This window comes from Dendrobates tinctorius, unplaced genomic scaffold (assembly GCF_039654945.1).
Source record: "Dendrobates tinctorius isolate UK_male_01 unplaced genomic scaffold, ASM3965494v1 ptg000060l, whole genome shotgun sequence".
NCBI classification, from domain to species: domain Eukaryota; kingdom Metazoa; phylum Chordata; class Amphibia; order Anura; family Dendrobatidae; genus Dendrobates; species Dendrobates tinctorius.
The window spans coordinates 4,029,745-4,041,864 of NW_027361728.1; the positions used below are offsets into that span (position 1 = coordinate 4,029,745).

General features: G+C 39.7%; 1 protein-coding gene across 3 annotated transcripts in view; it reads right to left on the reverse strand.

The window, feature by feature from the left end:
• The window catches only part of LOC141092474 (probable cation-transporting ATPase 13A4), a 576,817-nt gene that overhangs the window by 209,662 nt on the left and 355,035 nt on the right, over positions 1–12,120 (reverse strand). For all 3 annotated transcript variants that reach the window (XR_012232812.1, XM_073578639.1, XM_073578640.1), the window contains exon 16: positions 128–284. Coding sequence is in view for 2 of the 3 variants with exons in the window: in XM_073578639.1 (XP_073434740.1) it covers positions 128–284 (157 nt within the window). In the remaining variant the exon portion in view is untranslated. The remainder of the gene's footprint in view (positions 1–127; positions 285–12,120) is intronic.

Sequence of the window (12,120 nt, forward strand, 5' to 3'; positions counted from 1 at the left end):
GAATCCAGATTTTTGTATTTTATAACCAGTGTACAAATGTAAACTATTATATCAGCAAAATAACTAGTCAATAATGACACAACACATCATATTTATTCTAGCTTTACTATACATGCTTTATAGTTACCTGTTTCTGGTTTGCAAAAGGACACAACCATTTCAGGTGCCCCTTTCATGAACACTGTCATATTATTCTCTCCAATAATCTGGGTAATGACAGACATGCGCTGTAAAGTGGAGGAGAACGGGAACTGGTGTAGGATAAGAATTCCTTCAACTGGAGCCTGCTTGATGCAAATGTAAGAATTTGATAAACTGTTATTAATGAGCAAGAATTAAACTATCCTGTACTGCTTATAACTAATGCAATATAAAAATGCTGTTTATAAACAATAATGGTACATTAACACATTACATTAACTTAAAATGATGCACATATTTGCCCAGGTGGGGTCTAACTTTCTGCAGCAGGATGTACATGTACGTTATCAGAAGGCAAACGTACAAAAATTGTGCCCATGCTATCCACAGCAGGAGCTAGCTGTAATGTGCAGATGAGTTTCCACTACATTTGCTGGGACTGAAGAATCTCTGATTCTAGTGGTATAATTGATCATAGGCAGAGGTCAGGAGTAAATGTGTCACCTGAGGAGTTTGACAGACGAAAACCACTAAATCTTTCAGCCCATCAGCCTAGCTCAGTATAGCAATATAACACTGTACCATGTGTATAATCTAATTTCTAAACAAATCACATTTTTCATTTTTAAAAAATGAAAATATATCTGATTTTGTCACATCTATAATGACCCGGATAATAAAGCTATTTGATCATTTTTCATGCATATTAAACACCACAAAATGTATATTTTTAAACACACATAGAGATAATAGTTGGTACCCACAGTGGTCACTGATGTAGCTTGAAACAGAAAAAAGTTATTGTCAATCTAAATTTACTCTATATCAACTAACGATAATCAGGCTTTGCTTTTGGACAGAGATGGGCGAACCTGAACATAAAGTTTGGCATCATACAGAACACCTACTGTTCAGGCATGGACACCAGGTTGTCTGTGTTAGTGTTTGGATTCAGCTGCCCGGACACCGGGTGTTTGTCATGCTGTCACGCGCATGACAGTGCGGCCAACACCTCTTCTGATCGGCGGTAAAATCATCCCCGACGGTCAGAGAGCTGCAGTTCCCACACTGTCAAAAGACAGTGTGAGCGTTCAGCTGTCATCAAAGGTATAAAGTTTATCACTGGTGTCAGCTGATGGGACTACCACTCCCATCATCCTTCGCCTGCTGCTGCTAATAACAGCAAGAGCAGGAGCACCTGATGGGAGTATTCATCAGCTGGTCCTGCGCTGTTAATAAATAATTAAAAAAAAACAGTGTGGGTTCCCCTGTATTTTTGATAACCAGCCAGGTAAAGCTCACAGCGGGGGCCTGCAACCCTCAGCTGTCAGCTTCAGCAAAGCTGGTTATAAAGAATAGGGGGGTCCTCATGCCGTTTTTTTTAATTATTTAAATGAATAATTTTTTTAAAAAATGTGGCTTCTCCCCCCCATTCTGACAACCAGTCTTGCTAAAGCAGATGGCCGGGTGCTGGTATTCTCAGTCTGTTTAAGGGGCATTCGAGGGATTCAGTGGAATTAGGCATTAGGTGAGTATAACTGTGTTTGTTTTTTTAAACAAAATGTAAACGTGTGTTTATTCTGGCTGTGTTTATTTGCCATACAACTATGGAAATAATAATGGATAGGTGTCTTATAGATGCCTTGCTACTACTAATCCATGGGCTTGCTGTCACTGGGTAACACAAAGGTGTCATCAACCCCGCAAATATTAACCCCACCTGCCAGGGCAAGTGGAAAGAGTCGGGCAAAGCACCAGAATTGGTGCATCTAATAGATGTTCCTTTTCTGGGCAGCTGCAGGCTGCTATTTTTAGGCAATATCCATGGCCCCTTACCAACCTGAGAATACCAGCCCCCAGTTGTCTGCTCTAGCAAGGCAGGTTGTCAAAAATGGGGAGAACCCCACACCATTTTTAATTATTTAGCTAAATAATTTAAAAATGCTGTGTGGGGACCCCTCTATTCTTGATATCCAGCCTTGCTGAAGCTGACAGCTGAGTGTTGCAGCTCCCATCTGTGAGTTTTCCCTGGCCGGTTATCAGAAATACAGGGGAACCCAAGACATTGTTTTAATTTTATTTAATTAAAACTCAGGAGCCAGTTGATGAATGCTCCCAACAGCCACTTCTGCTTTCACGGTTATTAGCGGCATCAGGTGTCAGATGATGGGTGCAGTAGTCCCATCAGCTGTCAACAGTGACTGGAGGAAAATTTTGTACCTCCGATCACAGCTGAGCGCTCACGCTGTCTTTTGACAGAGTGGGAATTGCGGCTCTCTGACCGGCGGGGATGATTTCACCTGCCAATCAGAAGCGGTGTTTACCGTGCTGTCATACATATGATACATGGCAAACACTAGATGTTCGAGCCTCCCATTAAAGTGAATGGGGTCAAGGTTCGGGTTCTAGTCCGAGTTCTGTTCTGGTACCTGTACCCGAACTTTTTGTAGCTGTTCGGCCGAACATCCATGTGTTCACCTATCTCTACTATAGCACAGTGATTCGAAAGAATTTTTTTTTTTAAATCAAACTAATGAAAATGGCCTGGCCATGAATGATGTTACAAACAGAAAAGATTGAAAATAATTTGACTATAGGGAGATGTTGAACTAAGATGTATCCTGTAATTAAAATCACAGGAGTCTACAAATTTGTAATCAACCAATTTGCTTATTTTTAGGGTGAAATCTAGTCATTGTGCTGTTATTATGGTGTGTACACCACTTAACATAGACTAAAGAAAGCTAAGGAGAGATTTGCCTGAGGAGATTAGAAAGACGATTATAGACAAATGTGCATGGAAGTGGCCACAAGTGGAGAAGAGCGAAGTTGTTCAGAAAATGTTCGCCAATCTTAACCTCTTCACCCCGAAGTCTGTTTTCACCTTTCTGATCAGGCCAATTTTTACAATTATGAACACTGTCAATTTATGTGGTAATAGCTCTGGAACGCTTCAACAGATCCCGGTGATTGTGAGAATGTTTTCTCGTGACATATTGTACTTTATGATACTGGTAAAATTTCTTTGATATCATTTGTATTTATTTGTGAAAAAAACAGAAATTTGTTTAAAATGTAGAAAATTTTGCAATTTTCAAACTTATAATTTTTCTGCCCTTAAATAAAATATTGCACAAAATATTTAATAAATAACATTTCCCACATGTCTACTTTACATCAGCACAATTTTTGAAACATATTTTTTGTTAGGAAGTTATAAGGGTTAAAATTGATCAGATTTCTCATTTTTACAACAAAATTTGCAAAACCATATTTTTAGGGACCACATCACACTTTAAGTGACTTTGAGGGGCCTATATGACAGAACATACCCCAAAGTGACACCATTCTAAAAACTGCACCCCTCAGTATACTCAAAACAACATTCAAGAAGTTTATTAACCCTTCAGGCGCTTCACAAATAAAACATTTAAAAATAAACATTTACTTTTCTTTCGCAAAAAATTTTCTTTAGACCATTTTTTTTTTTACTTTCGCAAGGGTAACAGGAGAAAATGGACCATACAATTTGCTGTACAATTTCTCCTGAGCATGCTGACACCCCATATGTGGGGGAAATCTACTGTTTGAGCACATGGCAGGGCTCGAAAGGGAAGGAGCGCCATTTCACTTTTTCAATGTAAAATTTGCTGGCATAATTAGCGGACGCCATGTCATGTTTGGAGAGCCCCTGATGTACTTAAACAGTGGAAACCCCCAACAAGTGACTCCATTTTGGAAACTAGATCCCTTAGGGAACTTATCTAGATGTGTATTGAGCACCTTGAACCCAGAGGTGCTTCTCAAAAGTTTATAAAATACAGCCATGAAAATGTAAAAATAAAATCACATTTTTCCAAGATAAATCTTTTTTAGCTCCAAATTTTGCATTTTCATAAGGGGAGCAGAAGAAATTGCTCCATAAAATTTGTTGTGCAATTTCTCCTGAGTACGACGATACCTCACATGTGGGGAATACTATTGTTTGGGCACATGGCAGGGTTTAGAAGGGAAGGAGCAAAATTTGAGTTTTTGAATGCAAAATTTTATGGAATTTTTAGCGGACGCCGTGTTGCGTTTGGAGAGCCCTTGACGTGCTTAAACCATCCATAAATGACACCATTTTGGAAAATATACCCCTTTGGGAGCTTATGTAGATATGTATTGAGCACCGTGACCCCCAGGTGCTTTACAGAAGTTTATAACGTTAAGCCGTGAAAATTAAAAAAAAAATCACATTTTTCCCAGATAAATCTTTTCAGCTCTAAATTTTGCTGTGCAATTTCTCTTCTGGGTTCACGGATACCCATATGTGGTCAAAAACTACTTTTGAGGCACAGTGTAAAGCTCAGAATGGAAGTAGCACCATATTACAGTGCAGATTTTGCTGCACTTGCTTGAGGGCGCCATGATACATTGGCAGAGCCCCTGAGGTGCCAGAAAAGCAGAACCTCCCTTAAGTGACCCTATTTTGCCAATTAGACTTCTCAATGAATTCATCTAGGGGTGCAGTGATTATAATAACATCATGGGTGAGTCACAGACTTTTATACCATTGGGCAGTGAAGAAAAAATAATTTACAGTTTTACCACCAAGATTGTTTTTTAGCACCAAGTTTTACATTTTCATATTGGGAAACAGGTAAAAATAGCACCAAAATTTGTCCCACAATTTCTGCTGAATATAGAAATACCCCATATATGGACATACAGTTCTACTTAGCCATACGGAGAGAATCAGGAAGGACAGAGCGCTATTTGCCTCCTGGAGAGCAGATTTTCCTAGACTAGTTTGAGTATTCCATATAAAGAGCCCTCCCTCAAGTGACCCCATTTTGGAAATTATAACCCTTTGGGAATATACAGTATCTTCAAATGAAGTGATGATTTTGACTCCATGGGAGTTTTCCAGAAACAAGCTGCAGTGGATGTTGCTGAGTGAAAATTGCAAACTGCCGTTGTAGTGACCAGTATGTTGCAGTCACCAGTACATTATGCCCAGCTCATTCTTCTGGAGACATGCACCTGAAAATTAGGCGGACTCTCACCACTACAGAAATGCCAAACATGTGGGCGCTAAATGTGGTTTCGGCACACTGGGGCTCAGAACGGAGGGGGGCATTATGGATTTTGGATCGGAGAATTTGCTGAATTTATTTTGAAAAGCGAGGACCCTTTTAGCTTTTCCAGAGCCTTTTTGCTACCAGTAATGTGGAACCCCCTATATTTCCATTAACAGATGACAGATCTGAGTGGGAACATGCTTTTTTGTGGATTGACTTGACGTTTTTGTTGGGAACATTTTACATAATGTTTGGGATCACATTTATCCTGCACTCTACGCTGAGCACTTACTTTGGGGTTTCCATCTAAATCTCCAAATGACATGATTCAGATGAAACCACCGAGTGATCCAACCATTAAAATGAGGCAGCAGAGTTACTCTGGATCCTATTTGGCCTTTGTTCAGTGGTGTCCTTCCAGAAGTGCACAAAACTGTGGCCGATGGCACTTTTATGCAATTTTATGCAATTCTAAAAAGACAGACACCACAGGTCTTATGGCATCCACAGTGCCTCCATCTGCCTCATTATAGGGAATCTGCCACTGGCGATTCCGTCTGAATCATGTATTTCAGAGATCTACACAAAAAATTCCAGTGTAAGTGCTCAGCAGAGTGCGTAGGATAGATGTGCGCAAAGCCTTACTGCAATCTTTTTGGAGGCAGAATGAAAAAATCAACATCATGTGAAGAATTGGTTTTACTTAATTTTTATGCTGTTCCTCGTGCAGTATAAGTAAATAGGCCACTTTATTCTTCAGGTCTGTGCGATTACAGCGATACCCGATTTATATTGGTTTTTTATGTTCAGCTGCTGGCACACACTAAAAGACGATTTTTATTATAAAAACTAAATGGTTATCACCATATTTTAAGAGCTATCATTTTTCCATATTTTGGCTCATATATATTCATGAGAGGGTTTGTTTTTTGCGGGACAAGCTGAGGATTTTGTTGGTACCATTTTCAGCACATGACATTTTTTGATCACTTTTTATTCTGATATTTGGGACACAGAATGAACAAAAACCAGCAGTTCAGAAATTGCTTTTTGTGTTTTTATACTGCTCTGCGTGTGTAAAATTTGGTGAGGCAACTTTATTCTTCGGGTCAGTATGATTAAAGCGATACCTAATTTATATTGTTTTTTATGTTTTGTCGCTTTTACACAATAAAAACTATTTTAGAGAAAAAATAATTGTTTTTGCATCACTTTATTCTGAAAGCTGTAACTTTTATATTTTTCTGCTGATGGAGCTGTGTGGCAGCTTGTTTTTTGCAGGACAAGATAACATTTTCAAAAGTACTATTTTTATTTACATTCGTCTTTTTGATCATGTTTTATTGCACTTTTTGTTTGGTGATATGATGATAAAGCATTGGGTTTTTTTTCTTTATTTAGTGAATGGTAAAAATAGTTTTACACTTTTTTTTAATGTTTTTTGTATTTACTTTTTTACATTGTTCCATCGTGGGATATCACTGTATGGTGTCAGATCGCTGATCTGATACTCAGCATTGCAGAGTATCACATCAGGATCTGACAGGCAGGGAAGGATGCATGTCAGCGTATGCTAATAGCAGGCGCTCACAAGCCACCTTGCCTATAGGAGGCGGAAGGATCCTGTGGCCATCTTGGGGCCAGGGGTTTCCATGGAGACCATCAGGACAACACGATTGCATCGCATTGTCCTGATGGAAGCGTGCAGGGAACTCATTCCCTGCGCGATGCTCCTCTATACAGCTATCACTACTGATGGTGGCATTAGAGGGGTTAAATTCCCACAATCGGTGCTAGCACTAATCATGGGCATTGCTGCGGGGTGTCAGCTCTCACACAGAGCTGACACCGGCACGTGATCACCACTACGCTCAGCGTGAGGCCTTTGCCGGAAATCAGCTCTCGCAGAGCAGTATATGTGCGGCGCATATCGGGAAGGGGTTAAAGTTATTTAAAGTCATCACGAACATTGCACATTAGGAATCGTGTTCAGATTCCCAAGCATTTTCCTAAAAATTGGCCAAAGTTTGGTAAATTATCAAGTTTTCAGTAAGGTTGTGTGCACACGGCATCTCTGATCAGCAGTATGTTACCGTCGGTAAGATCATTAACATTGGTCAGTGCTCTGTGGGGTCATGCTGTCAGATGTAAGCATGACCCTGTAGCTGTGACCTATGGTAAAAAGCATACTGCAGGTTGTAGGCATTGACTACTACTCACATCAGCCTATGCCTGCTGTCAATGATAACAGTGGGAGCAGGCTGCGGATGATGGGCATAGAGATCAGCCAGCGCCTATGCTCAAAGTAAAGTAAAAAAAAGGTTAAAATAAAGAAATACATATTGAAATAAAATTAAAAACATAGTATATACTTACATTATACCTAATCCCTGAAGCCTTTTGTCTTCTGGAAAAAATAAAACACCATATACTCACCTTAACACCAATCCCCAATGCCTATGTCACCTGGAAAAAAAGAAAAAATAATAAACCACCATATCCCTAACCTATCCACTGTAATCTATACTGTCTTACAATGATTTGGATCATTTGTAGAGAAGTCACTTCAGCTAAGAGAGCTCTCATGCAATAGAGATGATGTAAGTGAGATCACCAGGACTCATCAATTGATGAATTCTGGGGAACTTTCTCACCACAGCTCAGCTATACACACTGCAGGAGTGATTACACACTCCTGTCAGTATGTTTCCGGCTGCCACACTGGCAGTCATCAGGTTCATATTGGGACATTATGGATTATCTCTTCACTTCGGACAGTTGAGGAATATTGTTGATTATTATTTTAATTAATTTGCAGGAGACATTGGCTTCAGTGAACTCAGCGATGATGTGAGTATGGCTTAATTTAGAGCCAATAAAGGAGTCTGTGTCGTTATTTTAAATAAAGGACTTTATTCTGGGTGTGTTTTTTATACAATACAACTATAGGAATAGTAATGGAGAGGCATCTTACAGACACCTCTCCATTACTAACCTATGAACTTGATGTCACCTGACAATAAAAATGTGACATCTGCACCACAAATATGAACCCCAGTTGCCACCATCACAGGGTGAATGGGAAGAGCAGGGAAAAGTGCTAGAATTGGTGCATCTAATAGATTCTCCATTTCTGGGCAGCTGTGAGCTGCTATATTTAGGGTTGGGAGCCAATATCCATGGCCCCTAACCAGCCTGAGAATGCCAGCCCTCAGCTGTCAGCTTTAGCTTGGCTGGATGTCCAAAATAGGGAGAGGCTTTTTTTTAATGATTTATTTAAATAATAAAAAAATAGTGTGGGGACCCCTCTATACTTGATAACCAGCCTTGCTAACACTGACAGTTGAGGGTTGCAGCCAGCAGCTGTCAGTTTTTCCTGGCTGGTTATCAAAAATATAAGGGAACCCAGGTAAAAAAAATTTAATTATTTATATGTAGTGAAATTAATCAATTGGTTCCACTTTTCCTGGTGTCTGCCTCTAATTTGCGCTGTTTGGCAGTGTTTAGGCCCTCCTGAAGGTGTTGTGTACGCGTTTGGTTTGGCCTCCCATTGAATTCATAGGTGTTCGGTTATGTTCGGTGAACTATTTGGCCAACATAGCCGAACAGAACCGTAATAGGTGCACTCATCTCTAGCCACAAGAGAAAAATTGATGACAAATTGATGAGATGGATAATACAAATGGTGATTAAAGAGCCAAGAACAACTTTGCAAGAGATTAGAGGTGAACTCTAAAATCAAGGTACATCAGTGTCAGATCACACCATCTGTCACTGTTTTGACTAAAGTGGACATTGTGGAAAACGACCAAGAAGGAAGCCACTGTTGAAAGCAAATAAACAGAAAGCGAGACTGGAATTTGCTAAAATGCATATTGACAAGTCACATCTTCTGGGAGAATGTCCTTTGGACAGATGAGACAAAACTGGAGCTTTATGGCAAGTCACATCAGCTTTATGTACACAGATGCAAAAAAGGAAGCACAGAAATAAAAGACATTGTACCTGCTTTGAAACTTAGAGGAGGGTCAGTTATGTCTCAGGACTGCTTTGCTGCATATGTTACATTCTGTCTTGCAATTGTGCAGGGTACAATGACATTTCAAGACTATCAGCTTGGGCTGAGTCACAGGTCATTGGTGCTTCAACAGGACAATGACCCAAAACACACAGTTAAATATCGTACACTAGCTAAGAGCAAAACATTATTATGAAATGGATTTCTATGGGCCTTAATCTAAATTCTATTGAACATCTGTGCAAGGAGCTGAAGCTTGAAGTCTGAAGAAGGCTACTTTCAAACCTGAGAACGCTGGAGTAGTTTGGCCCACTCATGAGGAGTGGGCCAAAATAACTGTGGACAGGTGCAGAAGTCTCATTGAGAGTTGCAGAAATTGTTTGTTCGCTTAGATTGCCTCAAAAGTTTGTGCAACTAAATATTTAGGCTAAGACTACCATCATTTTTGCACAGGCCATTTTCATAAGGTTTATTTCTTAAATGTTTCTGTTGAACCACAATTCAAAAGCAATGTCTAAATTTCATTAGCAGATATTCAGTAAATTTGAATTTAATTTTTTCATCAGTTTCAAGTTTTATCATTGATCTTTGTGGAGTTTTGGTACCTTTCTGTTAAGGTAATGACAATTTTGTCCATGAGGCTACATACATTTGTATAACAGCCGGCTACTACTTTGGATAGCATGGGCACAACTCCTATGTTTGTGCTATTCATCAGATCTAACTGAATTCCTGATATTCCTGATTGAAGGAAATTCCCTTGCAATCTGGGCATATGAGAATTATGCTCATTTGTGGGAAGTAGTTAAAAAGTACTTATCACCTGTCTGTGGCTGGCCTCTTTCTTTAACCCCTTCACCCCCAAGGGTGGTTTGCACGTTCATGACCGGGCCAATTTTTACAATTCTGACCACTGTACCTTTATGAGGTCATAACTCTGGAATGCTTCCATAGATCCCGGTGATTCTGACATTGTTTTCTCGTGACGTATTGTACTTCATGTTAGTGGTAAAATTTCATTCAAATAACTTGCGTTTATTTGTGAAAAAAACGGAAATTTGGCAAAAATTTTGAAAATTTCGCAATTTTCCAACTTTGAATTTTTATGCCCTTAAATCACAGAGATACGGCACACAAAAAACTTGATAACTAACATTTCCCACATGTTTACTTTACATCAGCACAATTTTGGAACCAAAATTTTTTTTTGTTAGGAAGTTATAAGGGTTAAAAGTTGACCAGCGATTTCTCATTTTTACAACACCATTTTATTTTTAGGACCAAATCACATTTGAAGCCACTTTGAGGGGTCTATATGATAGAAAATACCCAAAAGTGACACCATTCTAAAAACTGAACCCCTTAAGGTGCTCAAAACCACATTCAAGAAGTTTATTAACCCATTAGGTGCGTCACAGGAATTTTTTTGAATATTTAAAAAGAAATGTGCAAATTGCCTCTTCAGAAAGAAAGAGGACTTTTACTCTACAGCGCCACCTATTGGTAGTAGCGATCCTACAAGTCACATTCAACCCTTTAACGAGTCTTGTAGTATGAACATCTAACTTTTTTTCACAAAAAAAATACTTCAGGTTCAATTTTTTTTATTTTACCAAGGGTAACAGGAGAAATTGGACTGCAAAAGTTATTGTGCAATTTGTCCTGAGTATGCTGATACCTGATATGTGGGGGGGAACGACTGTTTTGGCGCATGGCAGAGCTCAGAATGGAAGGAGCGCCGTTTGACTTTTTCAATGCAAAATTGGCTGGAATTCAGATCGGACGCCATGTCACGTTTGGAGAGTCCCTGATGTACCTAAACAGTGGAAACCCCCTACAAGTCACCCCATTTTGGAAACTAGACCCCCCAAGGAACTTATCTAGATATGTGGTGAGAACTTTGAACCCACAAGGGCTTTACAGAAGTTTATAACGTACAGCGGTACAATTAAAAAATCATATTTTTTCCACAAAAATGATCTTTTCACCCCAATTTTTATTTTCCCAAGGGTAACAGGACCCTAAAAGTTATTGTGCAATTTGTCCTGAGTATGCTGATACCCCACATGTGGGGGTAAACCACTATTTGGGCGCATGGCAGAGCTCGGAAGGGAAGCAGCGCCATTTGACGTTTTTGGCTGGAATTGAGATCGGACATCATGTCGCGATTGGAAAACCCCTGATGTACCAAAACAGTGGAAACCCCCCACAAATGACACCATTTTGGAAACTAGACCCCCTAAGGAACTTATCTAGATGTGTGGTGAGAACTTTGAACCCCCAAGGGCTTCACAGAAGTTTATAACATAAAGCCGTACAATTAAAAAATCATATTTTTTCCACAAAAATGATCTTTTCACCCTCAATTCTTATTTTTCCAAGGGTAACAGCACCCTAAAAGTTATTGTGCAATTTGTCCTGAGTACGCTGATACCCCACATGTGGGGGTAAACCACTATTTGGGCGCATGGCAGAGCTCGGAAGGGAAGCAGCGCCATTTGACGTTTTTGGCTGGAATTGAGATCGGACACCATGTCGCGATTGGAAAACCCCTGATGTACCTAAACAGTGGAAACCCCCCACAAATGACGCCATTTTGTAAACTAGACCCCCCAAGGAACTTATCTAGATGTGTGGTGAGCACTTTGAACCCCCCAGTGCTTCACAGAAGTTTATAACGCCTGGGCGTGAAAATAAAAAATTCGTATTTTTTCCACAAACATGATCTTTTAGTCACCATTTTTTTTATTTTCCCAAGGGTAAGAGGAGAAATTGAACCCCAAAATTTGTTGTCCAATTTGTCATGAGTACGCTGACACCCCATATGTGGGAGAAAACTACTGTATGGACACACGTCAGGGCTCGGAAGGGAAGTAGTGACGTTTTGGAATGCAGACA